The sequence below is a fragment of the Lycium barbarum genome, chromosome 2, assembly GCF_019175385.1.
Source record: "Lycium barbarum isolate Lr01 chromosome 2, ASM1917538v2, whole genome shotgun sequence".
Taxonomy (NCBI): domain Eukaryota; kingdom Viridiplantae; phylum Streptophyta; class Magnoliopsida; order Solanales; family Solanaceae; genus Lycium; species Lycium barbarum.
In genome coordinates, this window is record NC_083338.1 from 149,225,846 (window position 1) to 149,245,440 (window position 19,595).

The window sequence follows — 19,595 nt, forward strand, 5'->3', positions numbered from 1 at the left end:
TAATATGAAATATAGTGAAGGATAATTTTGGACCATAATCAAAAGTGTAGGATAAATTTAAACCTTTGTCCTATAAGAATTTAACATATTGAATTCATTCAAACCACGTTTGAGTTCAATTAAAGTTACGACCAAATTCCAGACAATTGCGGACAATAAAAGTATGAACAATCCTAAACTATAGCGGAATGTGAAACTAAAATATTTCATAAAATAAAGGATTTAATTTGGATCTCTATATCAAAGAATTACTCATGAGCCTAACAATAAATTCATGTGACAATAGAGTTGATTAGTCAAACATAGACTGAAGTTAACTACTCCCCGTCCATTTAATCTTTTTTACATCTCTTGAAAAAACGACTACTCCTTAAAAAAACAGATATTTTAACTAAACTTGCCTTATTTAAATGATATCATAGAAAATTGGAGTAATTTAAAAGACTTCTTAGGTATATATAAGTAACAACAAATCTAAAAAAATTCATAACTTATTTTGAACCAAAATATTAGGTATATATAAATAATGACAAGTCTAAAAAATTAAAGTTAATTCATAACTTATTTTGAACAAAAATAGAAAAAGGGGGACACTTATTATAAACCGATGGAATCCAATTATTCAAGAATCCGGTAAGAAAGAAAGACTGTAGCTCAACAATTTACAAAATTATTTTGTCGCTTAAAAGTAAAGAAAATAAAATTTAAAAAAAACCAAGTGGACAAGTAGTGAACAGTGTGCAGTAAAGGAGAGAGGGGCAGCTATAAATTGGAAGACACAGAGAGAGAGTTAAACACGGGAAAAGGGTGGGAAGAAATATCAAACTGCGAATTATGGGAGTTGAAATTCGAGGAGGCAGCAATCATGAGAGTGCACCGGTGGTACTTGGACTTCAACCGTTTGCGTTAGTAGACCATATTGCTAAGGTTGATTGGTCTCTTCTCTCCCACATTCGCGGCGAACGTGGTGGCTCTTTCCCTGTCAGTACTTATTTTATTTCTCAATTTTCCTGTTTCTTGATTCCCAATTACATATACTTCATAAGAATAGTTCTTGATTGTTTGTCATCTCTAAGTTTTGGGTTTTGTCATGATTTCACAAACAGAAAAGAAAAAAAAAATAGTTTGTATTCTGCCAGTTGCTACAAAAATTAGATCTTTAAATCCAGTGTCACTTTAACTAAAGTATATGCATAGTTTTCAGCTAGCTCTTTGTTTTAGTTCCCTTTTTTGCTCTGATTCTATTGGTCCTTGGATCCTGTTATTCTCTCTATACACGTGTATATGTTTTTGCATGTGTGTGTTTAATTATCCTATTTTTAGGGGATAGGTAGTTTGGTAGCTGGGTGTGATTGTTGTTGCTACAAGTTATATAGTGCTTTATAAGTTCATTGGGATAGCATTAGGATTTAGGAAGATGTTCAAAAATCCAAACAGAACAAGCTAGTGCAATAGCAAAATCCAGTGTATCAGTAAAGAGACAGCTAAAGAGAGAATGATACAGACAAGAACGAACCTTTTTACCGAGGAGGATTTGATGTATCACAGAATCTAAAAAGCAGCTAATAGGTGAGATGATCTCATCTTTTCTGTATATTAGGGGGTTTAGTCTTTGTGGTTCTAGACGGTTTCTGCACCCCTGTCGGATCCTTCAAAATATGCACTACTTTCAGAGGATCGGACACGCACCCATATACACTTTTGGAGAGTCCGAACAACATTGGAATTGAACATTATAAGTTGATAGTTGATTTCATAACCTTTTGACGTTTCCTACTACGATCAGTCTGAAAACTAGGGAATTTGGCTCGCATTTGATATTGTGGACTTTAGGATTGGACTTAGAGGAGGTTTTGCTTGAGTAGATAAAATGCATTGTACATTTGATTCATAAACTTCCCTTTTCTCTAATCCATGTTGGTTTCATTTGTTAAAAGATTATGTTGATCTTACCCTTCACTCCACCTATGTGCAAATGGTTCCGAGCCCGGATATCGGAAGAAATCAGTAATTAAATAGTCTTAAACTATGATATCTGAGTGCTGAATTCATTGGGATGTGAAAGCTGATTTGATATATAGGATTGGTATAACTGACCATTGAGACGTAGTTGGTTGGCTTATCTTGTGTAACTGGCAGCTAGGAGAGGCATAATGTTTATAAGTAAAAATGTAAAAATATAATAACCGTGAAATATTATGTTTGCTACGAATGTCTCTACTTGTTATAAACAAGATTCTGATTCATTTAGTCTCCTTTGTTAACTGAAGGTTGCAGTTGGAGAGTTGAAGCATATACTCGACGAGCTTAACGCACATAGCCTTCCTTCTACTGACAATGAATCTCTATTGAAGACCATAGCTGGAGGTAGTGTTGCAAATACAATTAGAGGTTTGGCTGCTGGCTTTGGGATTAGTTGTGGGATTATTGGGGCATGTGGCAATGATGAAGAAGGTGAACTATTTATGAGCAACATGGGTTTTTACAAAGTGGATATCTCAAGATTGAGATTGAAGAATGGAACTACAGCTCAGGTGAACACATTGGTTAGACATTAGGACTCTGTATATATATCTAGATGATTCTCGGGTTTTTAAAACTGTGTTATTGTGATATACAGTGTGTTTGTCTGGTTGACGAAGATGGCAATCGTACCATGCGTCCCTGTCTGTCTGGCTCTGTGAAAGTTCAGGTGCTTTCCACTTTCATCTATAGTCAAATTCAGTGGTGGCTAATGATTCTAATGACGAAGTGACCTTACGCTTATCTTATTATTTCCTTGCTTATCAGGCAGATGAACTGAAAAGAGAGGACTTCAAAGGTTCCAAGGTGAGGGTTCATAATTTGATATTTTAACCTCTTATCTCTTCTCCATCATTTTCTACACCATTAGATACTTTAATGTTGTATTTGTGGCCAGTAACAAGTAGAGTTGTCTGATCCATTTATGAAATCATTTTAATTTCTACCACAAACTTACCTTTCCTGTTATTTCTAGCTGGAGTACAATTCTGGAGAATTTGTAGCATTGAAAATTTCTTCACTATATGTCTTTATTTTGTTACAGTGGTTGGTACTGAGATATGCCATACTGAATGTAGAAGTTATTAAGGCGGCCATCAAAATAGCAAAGGAAGAAGGCCTTTTTGTTTCGCTAGATCTAGCTAGCTTTGAGGTAATTGTTCGCTTAGGCTACATAATTAGAAGTTTGGCATTTCATTATTTTCTTTGAGCTTTTTAAGCGGAAACAGTTGCCTGTCTTCTAATTGATACAAAGATCTTATTTCGTTCTCTGTATTTGAGTTATCCTAGAAAAGAATTTCATAAGATAAGAACTGTTGAAATATGTTTGATCTGTGTTATCGATGCCTTTCTGTTATTCTTAATATATGGTAGATGGTGAGGAAGTTTAAATCACCTCTGATTGAATTATTGGAGTCTGGAAACATAGACCTTTGCTTTGCAAATGAGGATGAAGCAACTGAGCTGCTAAGGTGATTATTCGTCTTAGGGTTAAAACTGAGAAATTATGTTTATTGTGTCGATGTGAAGTTCATGCAAATGACGGTCTATGTCTTTTCAACATTTGGTGCAGTGGTGAAGACAATGCAAATCCTGAGGCAGCACTTGAATTTCTGGCTAAACATTGCAAGTGGGCTGTTGTAACCTTAGCCCAAAAAGGATGCATTGCCAAACATGAGAAAGAGGTATCTCTTATCCTTCCAACCCGCAGTTCATCTTTAAAACAAAAAGATTTAAATCGAACCTCTTGTTCTTGATGTACATAATATTGAAGGTCGGTAGTTGTATGCCCCAACTTGGTGGTTCTTGTCATTCTTCTAGTAGCCTACTAGCACTTTCACTTTAATTTTTTTTAAGTGTGGTTTTAAACATGCTACGACATTTTTGTGGCTATAAAATCGCCATTGAAGATAAAATTGGAGACTGAAAATTAATTATTTCTAATATAGGTGTCATCCTTTTTGGAATAGACTAAAAAGGAAAGTGTCACGCATAATGGGATAGAAGGAGTAACACTTTTTTCGCTGATGATTATACAATCTTAACTTAGTGTTTGTTATGACGGTAATGAAGATGAAGTATTATTTTGGTTTTTCAGTTTGTCCGTGTTCCAGCAATTGGCGAGGCAAAAGTAACTGATGCTACAGGTGCAGGAGATCTGTTTGCATGTGGGTTTTTGTATGGATTGGTAAAGGGACTGTCACTGGAGGAATGTTGCCTTGTGGGTTCTTGCAGCGGTGGGTCTGTGATTCGATCTCTTGGGGGTGAAGTAACCCCTGAAAACTGGCTATGGATGTACAAACAAATGCAGACCAACGGTCTCTCCATTCCGGAGCCAAGCAAATCCTCTGTTGTGAGTCTTGTGACATAGAAGCGTTATTTTGTTCCGTTGTCAAGAGGTTTCTTCTACCTATCAGCTGAAATCCTCCTAATTCTACTACCCTACCCCCCTCCCCCCAAACTCAAGAAAAAAAAAAGACCGAGGGAAGAAAAAAGGGAGAAAAACGAGCAGCGCTGTGTTTTTTAAGTGCCTACTCCTGCTATTTGACTTCTCGTGAAGAAATGTTGAACCGTAGAGTTGATATTGTTTAATCTGGATCTCCATCTTAATTCAGGTGTCAAGATTCAGTTTTATATTCAATGCGTTGAAACTTTGCCATACTGCAGATAATCAAAGCTGTTACCCCTTGTTCCCGCTTTTTGATTTGTAACTCTTAATTGAACCTTGTTTCACATCCTCAGTAGCCAGCATATGTATTATACCCTTTCCCATAACAAGCTATAAAGAATGATGTTATGGTAGAACCTGTGGTTCTCTGTGATTCTAGTGGGACGGATTTCTTGTTTCTTCGTACAGTTCATTTAACAATTTATACAACATGAGATATATACGCGTTACTACATGAAACAGGAAGAGATTTATGTTGAAATCTACATAAACAACAAGGGAAAGAACCTGCGAAGATTAATAGATCATCTTCATCGAAAACCTACACAGAATCACTTGCTCGCTAAACTTTTGGAAAAAGCTCAGCAACCCCACCAAGTAGGTCATGCATTGCATCTGGAGTTGATAACGAGAAATCATAATCATTAGCAGAAGTAGCCCAGGTTGATGTTACAAAGTTCATAGTTGGACAGTTCTGGGTGAAGATTGAGAACCCAAATATAGAACTAGCACCTCTTCATTTGTTATAAAATTAAACAATAATTTTTACGTGTCACATCAAGATTTACTTAAATTGGAAAAACATTAGAGCTAATTTAATTAATTTAAGGTATTGCGGAACAAGCTCCTTTTTGCTAATTTACTAGACACACTATAGCGAAATTTGTAATCAACTGCATTAGCTTCGAATATCATGAAAACAAATTACTATTAACAAAGATCATGTAAAACTTCAAGTGGTCTGTCAGCTTATAGAGTACCACAAAGAGGTAACGAGCGAGTCTCAAAAACACACTAGTTATCTTTTTATATATAACCTCCTCAAACTTATGAAATAAACTTAACGATATTTTTTCATTCAATCATAGTTGTAAGTTCCCCTCACCTCAAAACCTTTATAGTTTAATCGGAACCATTACTGCAAGCAACTGTCCTCCCTATTCTTGCCCGAATTAGGACAAGAAAGAGAGTGTACTGTTGATTTGATCAGCTGCTTGGAGCTATAGAGAAGCAGAAGGTCATGCTGTCATTTCATCAACAGTTTCTGAGGGAAGAAAATGAACTGAGTAACAAAGAAATACACAACGGAGGGGAGAGAGAGAGATCCAACCCAACAAAGTCGCTTAAAATGTCTATAGTTCAAATCTCAGAAGCATGAGTTTTAAAGTGTTTGGACCATAGTAAAGCATGATTGCATAATAAAACATCCAAGCAGAAATATTACCCATTGTGCCACACAAAATCTCAACATTTTAGGAAGAAATCTCTTAATATGAAAGAAGTGAGGCCTAAAGAAAGACATAGCATCATCAAATATCCATTGGGGCAGCTCCTTCAGCAGCAGGGGCAGCACCCTCTTCAGGTGCTGCTGGTTCATCACTCGCAGCTTGATCCGGGACTTCGGCAGGAGCCTCCTCACCAGCTATCTCAAATTCATTGATCAATGCTTGTATGGTTTCCTTGTCCAGTGTATGGAAAGCCTCTCCTACTCCTACCACAGCTACCGTGCAGTTGGAGCTTGTTAATTTTTCTCCTTGCAAAGTTTCCCTCAGTGCAAAGAGTGCGTCCTTAAGCAGGCTTTCACGAGAAGAATCCATGAAAGTCTCAAACCTACGTTCCAAGTAGGTTTTTGCAGCTTGTGACCGAGATCCAATGGCAAAAGCTTGATACTCGAAGTAGTTACCACTAGGACAATTGTAGTAAAGGTGAGCACCAGACTCATCCAGTCCACCAACAAGCAAGCCAACACCATAAGGCCGTTTCCACGATCGCTGAGTGCAAACCTGACATAAAAGCAACTGTTAAGATGATGGAGCGCAAAAATAGGCATCGCCTTTTTGAATCAGATGGTTAGCCTAGTATATTTTGGTTGATCAAGTAAAACTGTAAAAGTACTTTCATTCATAAACATGGCCAAACTGGTTGTATACAAGGGGTGCACCAAACGGGTAGAGAATTCAAAAAGATGGTTAGCCTCATATTCCAATATAAACATTTGTTGCATTAATAGATCATCCAGAGAAATAGAGGGAAACGGTATATTTAGCTCAATATCCACCAGGACACAACAAAGGACCCAAAAGAATTATTCTTTCTTTACTTTTTCCCCATGCCAGGCTCTACATGTGTCGTTTGGAGGTGACTAGTTCACCGTCACACACATCCTATACGTGAAGAACTAAAACAACTTTGTAGGCGTTTCTCTTTCTATTATGGAACAGAACTGTTCGAACATGAAGCATACCACCCATCATCTAAGAGCCGACCTCTACTTTTTCCTTCCATAAAAACATTTTGGGACAAATTATAATAAGTCCGATATCAGACACCAAGCAGTTGGTGAACCTATCAACAAATACCCAACAAATTGTGCAGAAGTAAAGATTCAGCCTGCTTGTCAAAATAAACCATATGCTTTCTTGAGAAGAACTAACTAAGACGTTGCGGCATGCTCCTCAGATTTATGGATTCGCAGGGACCTCAGGCCCTACTTAGTTGACTGACAATGAGAAAGGCTAATTTATACTAGTAAGACCTCAGACAGAGTAAACTTGAGGTAACTATATCCGAATCATTAAAAAGCAGAAAGAACATGGCAATAGTGGGTCTAACATCAAGGCATGTCCTCCATGACTTAAATGAAAGAATGCCCTTAATTTTCATTGAATTTCTACAGTAACAAAGTCAGGACACTCTAGTTTTAACAGTTACTGAAACACATCTTTTTTCTTTTTTGATAATGTAAAATTTATAGATACTGGAACACGTCTTATAACCCAAAAGCCTAAGAATATATCACCACAAAATGGGCCTATTATACCATGGACTGGCCACAAAACTTATTTACTGGGTGCATGTTTACATTTTCCTCTACATCTATGGGAGATTTCTACAATTTAAAAGGAACTAAGTACAATTTTCAGAATCCTTAGAAGTCAAAAGTATGAGAAATTGCTGTCAAATATAACCACTGCAAAGCCTACTTGGACACATTCACCAACAGTTAGCAATAAAAAAGATTTGAAGGAATGCCTGCGACGATAAAATCCTGTAGCTAACGTGATCATAAGTTAAGGCTGTACTTCAAACATTATACTGCAAATCCCTCGCCTTACTTCCCAAAAAAAAGAAAAGCATAATTTTGCAGTCTGGTTAGCTCTAATGTGTGATACTTTGTGATAAGACCAGTAAATGTAAGGAAGCATATGCTAGGCACCCCATTCAATTAGTGCGAATTATATTCTGCTTTGTTATGAGAAGGTTTAGAGCAGTGTTTAGGATGGCGAAAGGCGAGGCGTGGCGTGGCGACAAGGGCTCGTCTCACGCCTCATGGCGTGGCGTGGCGTGGCGAACGCCTTTTGGAAGCGAGGCAAGAATTAACACAAAAAATTAAAATATTAAATATGCACATATAAATACCCAAAAACTCAAATACTCAACAAAATACTAGCAAATATTTCAATTGAAAAAAATAAAAATAGATAGTTGATAGTTGATAATAAAGTCTAAAAGTCTCCAACTAGGCAACTAGATAGTTAATAAGTCATAAGGTCCCTGAGTGTACTACTGTACTGTTAGCATTAACCAAATTATAACGAAGAAACATCTATTCTTCTTCAAGATCTCCAAAAGTCGCACAAAAATGAAAAAAAAAAAAATACCCTGCCCGAATTGGGTCACCGGCTGCCTGTCGTTTCCGAATCTGCCTGAAAAAGGCTATTCTGCTGCTGGAAAAAACATATGAATGGTGGAGATGCAATCTGACCAAAGGAGACGCAGCAGCTGCTATGGAAAAAACATATGAATGAAACCCTAGGACCTAGGTAAATATTTCTGTTCTGTTTTAATATAGTCAGTAACTTTTTAAAAAAAAAAAATCAAAAGGTGTCGCCTCGCCTCGCCATTCGCCATGCTCGTCTTGCCTCGCCTTCTGAAAATTGCCACGCCTTAGTTGTCTATGGCGAGACAGGCCACTGGTTTAGAGTGGTGACTTATCCTAAACACTTCAAAACAGTGCTAACTATTACCACTAAACTACACATAGCAGCACCTCACATCCTACCATGGTCCCTTTTTATATGGTATCGTATTTCCTAAACACCACATTGATATCTGACATGAAAATCCAAGAATATATACCCAATTTTACTCTACATAAAGGGGCATGTAACTTGAAAATTCTAAAGGTGCACTCTGGAGAATGTCCATGTAGTAATAATTTACCAAGATGCAGGAACAGATTAAAGCACCTCATTTGTTTTTTCGTTTTTGATCAAGCAGATTAAAGCAGCTCATTTGTAAAGTGGAAAAAGGGAGCGGGGGTTATTTGGACAACCCTGGCTACAGTTTGAGTATGATAGATGCTTCTCTGGAAAATGATAAATGCTTATGAAATCTGTAAAAGGCGCACAGTGTTCTCTGATAGTAAAATAGAAGGGTAACTTGCTCCAAATATATCCCAAGGAAAAAGCCTTAGAACCTGTCAAGCTTTAAATATGCAGCATTTTTTCTTGATAAATCTTATATATGTAACAAACTGTATGCAACTTTTATATAACAAACTGTATGCAACTCTTTTTTTTTTTTTTTGGATGACATGGGAACCCGCAACCGCTACCCTTCAGGTGCGCACAGGGTAAACCTAGCTTCTGTGCAATAGCTCGCAAACCACACAGAAGAAGTAACCCGCACTAGGCAAGCCTGGTGCGACGAGCTCGACCCAGAAGGCAAATCCCCTACTGTCGTAGGCAGGGGGTTTCGAACCTGAGACCTCCATTATGAAAGCCCCATACTCAACCAACTGAGCCACCCTTGCGGGTTAAACTGTATGCAACTCTTTTATCGCGCCGAGTTTCAAACTGATCTTATGGAATTTGACAAGTGAAAAACAAAGCAGCCATTTTTCTAAGAAAGCACAAGAGCAGTTACAACAAGAAACTCCGACTCGAGTCCATGGAGCAATAAAGGCATTCAAGCTACTCCCCAACTGTCCCATAGTCATTTGCTGAAAAACTTGTCCTCCATTTCAGCAATGATATAAGAGAACTAATTTTTTAGGGAGTTTGAAGCATTCTAGGATAATGCTAACTCAGGTAGAAGAAATGAAGATCTTGCACATAGGCAACCAACTGATTTTGCAAACTAAGGTAGTGGAGCTCTAATTTTTTTTCTCTTGGGAACACCAGATTGAAGGAAACCTCACGCAGAAGGTTAAGAAAAACTTACACATTTGTAATCTTTTTACAGTTTCAACTCCATCACTTAATAGTTAATATACCTAAAGAGCAGTACTGAGTACACAAGTTTACCTAAAAGATGAACAGAAATGATCAAAAAACTGTCATGCTTAACCATTTTAGTTTCATCATTTAACAGCATAGAGTCGATGGCAATTGGGGGAAATGAAGGAAACAAGGAATAATCTTTTAACAGAACCCCCTCCCCTCCTAGAGGTAAAGCCATCTCGAGCAAGGGCGCTCAAAAAATTACTTAGTAATCTTTTGCAATGTATACATACAATATGTTGAATCCCCTTAGCTTCTTCATGCGTTTAACTTTTTATATTTTAACTCCCCTTGGTAAAACTCCTCTCCCCCCCCCCCAAAACCACCCACCAAAACCAATCCAACACACACTAAAAAAAAAAAAAAAAAAGCTTTCCACGATGTGTTGCTTTTCTTGTATTGCCTTTCTCTCTCTGCTTTCTCTCTCTTCTGCTCTCAACGGTAACATCTCCTCTCTCCCCCCCCCACCCCACCCGCCACCCCGTCCGGCGACCAGACCGCATCACTGTTCAGGTAACTCCGGCGATCAAGTAACGCCGGCCACTTTTCCGGCCAGATTTACTTTTTTCTCCCTTCCCTTTTCTTCTTCTCTTCTTCTTCTTCTCTTCTCCTTTTTTCCCCTTTTTTTTAGCTGCCTCTGGTGCTGCCAGAACTCAGCCGCGCCATCGCCGGAGACTTTTCCGGCACCATTTTCCGGCCAGCCCCCTCTTTCTCCCTCCTTTTTTTCCCTTTTTTTCCTTTTTCTTTTCCTGTTCCTTTTTTTTTCTTTTCCCCCCTCTTCTCTTCTCCTGTTTCAGGTCTTTGTGAGCAGAATTCCGACAGTGAACAGTAACTCGGACGTTGAACAGTTTTTCCGGCGGCGACCAGGTTCAGTTCAACTGGAGTTGGTACCTCCGGTTGCCATACCCATTATTTGTCCATACACTTGTAGTTACATTTTGCTAACTTTAGACTTTTGAATAATTTATTAGTTCATACTCATTCTTGTGGCTTTGCTTAGTGATGGTAGACTAGGGTCATGTTTTCGTTCGGGGACAGGGGCGAGGGTTAGAAGGGGTAAGTGGGTTAAAGGAGCGTCTAGGTTGAGAGTAGGTTCTTGGAACATTGAGACGTTAACGAGGAAGTCCATAGAGCTAGTTAAGATTTTTAAGAAGAGGAAGATTAATATAGCTTGTATCCAAGATACCAAATGGGTAGGTCCTGAAGCTAAGGAGGTAGACGGGTATAAGTTGTGGTTCTCTGGTAGGTCGAAGTATAGAAATGGGGTGGGCAATTTAGTAGATAGTGAATTAAGGGATCAGGTGGTCGAGGTTAGGAGGGCCACTGATAGGATGATGTCGGTTAAGGTGGTCGTTGAAGGACTCACTTTGAACATTATTAGTGCATATGCGCCGCAAGCGGGCTTAGGCGAGGAGGAGAAGAGGCGCTTTTGGGAGGATTTGGACGAGTTAGTGGGAGGCATACCGCCTACTGAGAAGCTATTTGTGGGAGGTGATTTCAATGGACACATCGGGCCTATTTCGGGAGGTTATGATGATGTGCATGGAGGCTTTGGCTTCGGGGACAGGAATGGAGGAAGAGTCTCACTTTTGGATTTTGCAAGAGCTTTTGGGTTGGTGATAGCCAATTCGAGTTTCCCAAAGAAGGAGGAACACTTGGTAACCTTCCGTAATTCGGTGGCTAAAACTCAGATAGACTTTTTACTCCTTAGGAAGGATGATAAAGGTATGTGCAAAGATTGTAAGGTCATTCTGAGCGACTATCTTACAACCCGACATAAGCTCGGTGATGGATTTAGGGATCAAGAGGACGAGGAAGAAGAGTGACCGACCTAGGATCAGATGAGGTAGTTTGACCACGATTAGTGCCCTGGAGATGGAAGAGAAATTGAAGGATATGGGGGCCTGGGATAGTAGTGGGGATGCGACCAGTATGTGGGATAAGACGGCTAGTTGCATTAGGGTGGTAGCAAGGGAAGTGTTGGGGGTCTCGACAGGTAGTCGTGGTCAGCATCGAGGGGACTGGTGGTGGAATGGAGAAGTCCAAGGAAAGGTGGAAGCAAAGAATGTGGCGTATGCGAAGTTGATAGAAAGCAAGGATGGGGTGGAGAAGTGGATGAATACGGAGATATATAAGATGGCGAGGAAGGAGGCGAAGTTGGCGGTTTCGACGGCAAAAGCGGCAGCTTTTGAACGCATGTACGCTGAACTAGAAGAGAAAGGAGGGGACCAGAAATTGTTCAGGCTAGCTAAGGCGAAGGAGAGAAAGGCACGTGATGTGGATCAAGTAAAGTACATCAAGGACGAGCATGGCAAAGTATTGGTAGAGGAGACTCTCATTAGACGGAGATGGCAGTCATACTTCTATAAACTCTTGAATGAAGAAGGGGACAGAGACATTGTGTTGGGAGATTTAGAACATACAGAAAGGCGTCGTGATTTTGGGTATTGCAGGAGTATTAAGGTTGAGGAGGTTAGGGGTGCTGTTCGTAGGATGCGCAGGGGAAGAGCGATCGGACCTAACGGGATTCCTGGGGAATTTTGGAAGAGCGCGGAGCCGGCAGGTTTGGAGTGGCTGACTAGGTTGTTTAATGTCATCTTTAAGACGACATTGATGCCCGAAGAATGGAGGGCGAGTGTAATGATCCCTCTATACAAGAATAAGGGAGATATCCAGAGTTGTAACAACTATAGAGGTATCAAACTGCTAAGCCATACTATGAAAGTGTGGGAAAGGGTGGTGAAGATGAGGGTGAGGAGAGGTGTGTCTATTTCAGAGAACCAGTTCGGATTCATGCCGGGACGCTCAACTACAGAAGCCATCCATCTTGTGAGAAGATTGGTGGAGCAGTATAGGAAGAGGAAGAGAGACTTACACATGGTATTCATCGACCTAGAAAAGGCTTATGACAAAGTTCCAAGAGAGATCCTATGGAAATGCTTGGAGGCTAAAAGTGTACCTGTGGCGTACATTAGGGTGATCAAGGACATGTATGAGGGAGCCAAAACCAGAGTAAGGACAGTAGGAGGAGACTCAGAGCACTTTCCAGTTGTGATGGGGTTGCATCAAGGATCAGCTCTTAGTCCGTTTTTATTTGCCTTAGTGATGGATGGATTGACACGACAAATTCAAGGTGAGGTGCCATGGTGTATGCTTTTCGCGGACGATATAGTCCTGATCGACGAGACTCGTAGCGGAGTTAACGCTAAGCTGGAGGGTTGGAGACATACTTTGGAGGGTAAAGGGTTTAAGCTGAGTAGGACCAAGACAGAGTACTTGGAGTGTAAGTTCAGTGAAGCACCTCAGGAGGCTGGCTTGGAAGTGAGGCTTGGTACCCAGGCCATCCAGAAGAAAAGTAGTTTTAAGTACCTTGGGTCTATTGTGCAAGGCAGCGAGGAGATTGACTATGATGTCACACATCGTATTGGGGCAGGGTGGATGAAATGGAGGCTTGCTTCCGGAGTGCTATGTGACAAGAAGGTGCCACCAAAACTTAAGGGCAAGTTCTACAAAGCGGTGGTTAGACCGACTATGTTGTATGGGGCGGAGTGTTAGCCAGTTAAGATCTCTCACGTTCAAAAGATAAAAGTTGCCGAGATGAGAATGTTGAGATGGATGTGTGGCCACACCAGGAGTGACAGGATTAGGAATGAGGATATTCGGGATAAGGTGGGGGTGGCCTCGGTGGAAGACAAGATGCGAGAAGCGAGATTGAGATGGTTTGGGCATGTGAAGAGGAGAGACACAGATGCCCCAGTGCGGAGGTGTGAGTGGTTGCCATGGATGGTTTCAGACGAGGTAGGGGTAGGCCGAAGAAGTATTGGGGAGAGGTAATTAGACACGACATGGCGCAATTACAGCTTACGGAGGACATGACCTTAGATAGGAGGGTTTGGAGGACCCAAATTAGGGTAGAAGGCTAGTAAATAGTCTCGTTATCCGTTCTTATTAGTAGTCGCAGTATCGCAATATAATTTCTTGTGCTCCGATTTATGTTATTATCTGCTATTTTCTGTGTTTTGATTATCTTGTGGTATCTGTGTCGCTTGCATTATTTTATTTTATATTATTTCATTTTCATATCGCTTTGAATCTCTTAGCCTTATCTGACTTTTTTTATGCTTTTATGCTTTTCTTGAGCCGAGGGTCTTTCGGAAACAGCCGTCCTACCTTGGTAGGAGTAAGGTCTGCGTACACTCTACCCTCCCCAGACTCCACGATGTGGGATTTCACTGGGTGGTTGTTGTTGTTGTTGTTGTTGATGTGTTGCCAAATTACAACAACAACATACAGTGTGATCCCACAAGTGGGTTCTAGAGAGGGTAGGATGTACGCAGACCTTACCCCTATCTTTGTGGGGCAATGAGGTTGTTTCCAAAAGACCCTCAGCTCAAAAGAAAAAAAAAAGAAAAAAAAAATATGACAGCAAAATCGCAAGATACAAAGCAAATGCACAATAGATAAAATAATACACATCGAAGAATAAAAAAACTATGCAATTACAAAATAATGCTACTAATAAGCCCCTCCTCCTACCCTTCTACCCTAATCCTCGACCTCCACACCTTCCTAATTGTTAATTAGAAATAAATGAGTGAGAAACTAATTGCAGGATCACTAGCATTCGTGTTACCAAATCCAATTGACCCTTCTACCAAGTGAAAGGGAATGTTCTCAATCCAAAGCACTCGCTCCGCCGATTTGTTTGCCTTACTTTCCTTTTTAGTCTGTTTCAAAAAGAATGTATGTTTCTCTTTTCTTCCAACTCTTTAATTCCAACTTTTCACATGCATTCAGAAGTCTACACATCTTTAGTTTAAGACACAAGATTCAAAAGTTTTCTTTACTCACGAATTGAAACGGAAGGAGTAAAACCCTAACCCCTGAATTTCAACAAGGATTCATTTCATCAGCAAATAGCAAATACAAATTAGGGTTTGAAGCAAAGTACCTGAGCTTTATCAGCAAGTTGAACAACAAGTCTGCCAACAGGTAAGGGAGACTCATAAGAATAAGCATAATTAATACACTCAGTCCTCATATACCGTGAAAGTACACGTCCATCAGCTGTTAATCCAGCAATAGCCACACCAATATGGTCATCAACTTTAAAGATCTTTTTCTGATGTGATGATAGTTCAGAATTAGCCTTGTTTACGCACGCCAGTATCACGTGTGTTTTAGATCGAAGACCTATTGCTGCTGAACCTTGTTTTACTGCTTCCATTGCGTATTCTACTTGAAATAGTCTTCCTGCTGGTGACCATGTTGTTACATCCGTATCGTACTGGTTTCTGAACATTGTGTGAGTCTTTGTTTAGGGATCGAAAACGATGTCGTTTTTTTTTTTTTTTTTGGAGGTTTGTGTTTTTGTTTCTCTTCCCTTTGCTGGAGTTCTGGGAGAGTGAAGGATTTGAGCTGCCTTTTCTTTTTCTTCAAGGCAAGAGTGAAGAGATGGGCTTTCTTCTTGCACTTTTTGTCATTCAAATGGGCTGGTCTATTAATAGCCACTTTTGGCCCTATTTTTGTGCTGGTCTTTGATTTTGAAGGGAAAAAATTAAAGACCAGCCCATTTGAAAGACAAAAATTAAAGACCAGTCCATTTGAAGGACAAACGGTGCAATTACTTCTTAATTTTTGTCCCCCAATGTAAAGAACTTTTTCACCGGATATAAGTTTATATTTTTGCATCATAATATCCCATAAGTTATGTCTTGTGCCCTTAAAAGAACTTATGCACCCTAGGCATAAGTTTAATTTTGAAGGATAAAAATGAAAGACCAACCCATCATGCAAATTTCTTCTAAGGTTTGTCCCTGTAATCTTTAACTTTTGTCCTTTAGCAATCGAATTTATGAGTATAACTTGTGAAATATTATGAATGAAAATATAAATTTATGTCAATGAAAAAATTTCTGAACATTGTGTTTACGAAGTGTTATCTAATCTAAAACGATGTCGTTTTGTGGAGTTGGAATCACATGCTTTGCGCTATGGTTATGTGTTTATGTTTCTCTAACCTTTAATGCAGTTGGGAGAGTGAAAGCTTTGAGCTACCTTTTCTTTTTCTACAAGGCAGAGTGAAGAGATGCGTTTTTTCTGCAGAATCTGACAAGTACATTTGGGTTGTCATTGTTATGGGTCGATCTGTTAAACTGATTAGCCCAATTATGACATTTTGATTGGGCTGGAGATTAGTACGGGCCAGTATCTCGAAATTGACTGGATCCAAATCCAAGTCCTTATCCATTATTGGGATTTGAGAGTTATTGTGTGGTGATTTGAACAAATAGCCTATTTTCACGCCATTGTTTAAGTTTTGACTTCATTTGACTAAGTGTTTTATGAATGATTTGCATGTCAGAATTTTGCGGTTTTGGTGGATGGGCTTTACTACGAGTTCTGCTGGATCGTCAAGACTCCAACACAAATTGTATCACAACTTGTTCACAAATCCGATGGATCGGTGGGACTTGCATAGAAATTTCACCAACATATTTTTGCTTCAAAATTGATCCAAATCAAGTCCAAATTTGATATTCAACATCTAACACAAATCCCAACAATTCCCAATGGTTAGATTCAACCAAAACTTTCAGAGATCAATAGTTCCATTTTGTCTTCTTCTATGAACAAACTCAATAAAATCGAACAATGGTATTCTATGAGTTTTTTCAACTAAGGCAATTTAAAGTAACCACAATTAACAATGAATTTTTAATTTTCTATCACACCTATGAAGAAGATTGAGAAGGAGGAGGAAGAGAATGAGAAATTTATATTGACAAAACTTTTAAAAAATTAAGGACAAATGTTAAACATCAGCCCTTAAAAGGACACCGAGTGAAAATTATTGGAGTATTGTCCTATAGATTTTGAGTCCAGCTAGAATTGATTGGTCAAGGGAAAAAGAGTGAATTTTGAACTGGTCAATGAGTTGTCTTACAAGATTTGTACGAGAACCAAATGACATTTCATGTCATAGTGCTTGCATAGTTAGATGTCTTGTATTTATGCAACTGGACGTAGTGGAATGAAATCCCAACCTGATTGAAGTTAAAAAAAAAAAAAAAAAAAACTCATTGAATTGCATAAAGCTTGTGAATAATGTAAATACTTAATGTAATAATGTTACACAAATTCATTTACAGGTACTCACTGAATACATGTATGTGTAAGGATTTGATACCAGTATATCAAAAAAAAAATTGTTAATTTTTAGTGTATTTTAAAGATTTGTACGATGTATTCACATTTTTTTTGTATTGTTCAGACTTTAAAAGTCAAAGACATATGAAGAACTCGAAAACACATACACATAGTAGGAATGACTAAATACGATTTGGGCGAACTAATGATCCGTTTATTTATTCACTCAGCTTATTTTGATCTGTTCAAATTCAGTTCAACCGCTCATATAACACTCCTAGCCAACAGTAAGGTATCCACGTCAGGTATCCACATCAACGAGTTATATGTTTGTTCCAGCAACAAACAAAAGAAGGGGGCTTTAAAAAGAAAGATTAGTCAGAAAGTGCGAGGTGTGCCATGGACTGATAAAGCCATAGAGCCGAGACACGATTTGCTGTAAAACGGCAGGTGCATATTCTTGGTCTTCTTGAAATTAATAAAAAAGAACACCTAGCAATTATTAATAAAATAAAAAGAAAGAAAAAGAGAAGTGACAGTAAAAGTAGGCTAGTGATGAGCTTAGGATCTACTTTACCCTTTAGGTCTTCATCATTCTCTCCTACTATATTTGCCTTCACCTTTTCATAAAGATTCTCTTCAGTCGTATCAGACAATTACTACGTACTTAAATCATTTTTACCCAAGACTTCTATATGTATCGACATCCCATCATCTTTTTTTTCTTAATCAAAGTCATAGACGGACCTCTAAACTTATCCTAATTTTTTATTTAGATCCCTTAATTAAAATATTAATCGTCTGAATTCTCAAACATAAAATAAAATGTGTCATTGGAACCTCTCGTGCCAACTGGGCACACACGTGAACTGCACTGCTTAAAACAGAGCGTGAGTTACCAAATTTTTTCCTTTTTTCAAATTTTTAATCATTAAAAATTAATTTTAACAAAAATTCTATTTTAAAATCTATTTAAATAATTAAAAAACCCAACTCATTCTCTCCGATAGCCCACTTCACCGCCGCCACTGCCGCTGCTGCCTCCCCGCCCCCACCACCACCGCCGCCGCTTCAAAATCTATTTAAATAAATCTCCGACAAAAAACGGCACCATTTTTTTAATTACTTAAATAGATTTTGAAGCGGCGGTGGGGCGGCGGTGGGGCGGCGGAGGCAGCGGCGGCAGTGGCAGCGGTGAAGTGGACTATTAGAGAGGATGGGTTGGGTTATTCAGATTTTTTAAAAATATTTAAATATATTTTAAAATTAATTTTTCTTAAATTAATTTTTTTTGTTGACATGGCTTATTTTTATTGGTCAGACATTCCATGTCACTGGTCTATTTTTCCATGTCACTGCAAGTGGACTACACGCGTGTGCCCAGCTGGCACGAGGGGTTCAAATGACACATTTTATCTTATGTTCAAGGGTCCAGATGATCAACGTTTCAGTTAAGGGATCTAAATAAAAAATCAAGACAAATTCAGGAGTCCATCTATGACTTTGACCTTTTTTCTTTTTCTTTTTTGCGTGTATTTGGTCAAGATGTGGTAATTGAATTTTGAAAAGGAGAAATAATAATCTTATTTTGGTTCGCAAATCATAATTAATATATTGTCGTTACTGTCTTGGTTGACGAAACTTCTTGACATATATATATATATATATATATATATATATATTGGTCGGAGATAGAGAGTACTTTCTTCCTTACAACTCTTAAATTCTAAAGGGTCAAGGCGAAAGTTTATCTAGTTTCAAATTTCATGTTTAAGAGGTCTAATCTATAGAATAAATTCGCAGTTAAGAAAGCTTGTACTTTGATGAAAAATTAATTAAAAGCAACGGTCATATGTTGCTACATCAAAAGAAAAATAAGAAATGAAAATCAACAAAATAACACTAACATCTTATAAAATAACATTAATTTAATTTAGTACAATTTTGAATTAAAAAGTGTAGTCGACATAGAAGCTATTAAAAATAGATTCAATTATATAATATGGTGTTCGGATCAGCTTGTGATCATCTCAACTACATGAACGTATATTTCTTGTTCTTTAGCACATATATATTAAAGCTATAATTTTCACATCGCGCAAACTAACATACAAGTAAAAAGGGTGAAAAGGGGAAAGTGAAAAAAGATCATTATAGTAAGCACTAAATTTAAATTGGGCGTATATTAAAATATCATGATAACAAGATGAGCAAAACGGTCCATGGGGATTTCTCCTTTTTATGTATTAATATCCCAATAATGCCGTAGGAAAAGACACTATTGTGTTAAACAATAGTCTATGAATTGAACCTTTGATGACCACTTCCGTATGTGGGAAACTTTGAAATAAATTTAAAAGTTTCTAAAGACTGAAATGTGTAGGGTTTAAAAGTATAAACTTAGAAAAAAGAGTGCGATCACCAATGCAACAAAACTATAGTTTATTAAAAGAAAGGTAGATGATGCCATT

At 38.4% G+C, this 19,595-nt stretch overlaps 2 protein-coding genes across 3 annotated transcripts; one reads left to right on the forward strand and one right to left on the reverse strand.

Annotated features, from left to right (window-relative positions):
- Positions 1-771: 771 nt before the first annotated feature.
- LOC132628041 (uncharacterized) lies at positions 772-4,757 on the forward strand. Of its 2 annotated transcripts, none has more exons than XM_060343730.1 (8): positions 772-927; positions 2,271-2,534; positions 2,621-2,692; positions 2,791-2,829; positions 3,068-3,175; positions 3,397-3,494; positions 3,596-3,707; positions 4,121-4,757. In XM_060343730.1, exons 1-8 carry the CDS (start codon positions 835-837, stop codon positions 4,391-4,393), a joined length of 1,059 nt encoding a protein of 352 aa, XP_060199713.1. In that variant the 5' UTR covers positions 772-834; the 3' UTR covers positions 4,394-4,757. The 2 variants fall into 2 exon arrangements, with proteins under 2 accessions (XP_060199713.1, XP_060199712.1); XM_060343729.1 differs by having other exon boundaries at positions 778-981.
- Positions 4,758-5,795: 1,038 nt separating this feature from the next.
- On the reverse strand, positions 5,796-15,423 carry LOC132628042 (proteasome subunit alpha type-1-A-like). The gene is made up of 2 exons (XM_060343731.1): positions 14,927-15,423; positions 5,796-6,474 (listed from the first exon to the last, which is right to left on the reverse strand). The coding sequence occupies exons 1-2, from the start codon at positions 15,275-15,277 to the stop codon at positions 6,001-6,003; spliced, it is 825 nt and encodes a 274-aa protein (XP_060199714.1). The 5' UTR covers positions 15,278-15,423; the 3' UTR covers positions 5,796-6,000.
- Between the last annotated feature and the right edge of the window lie 4,172 nt (positions 15,424-19,595).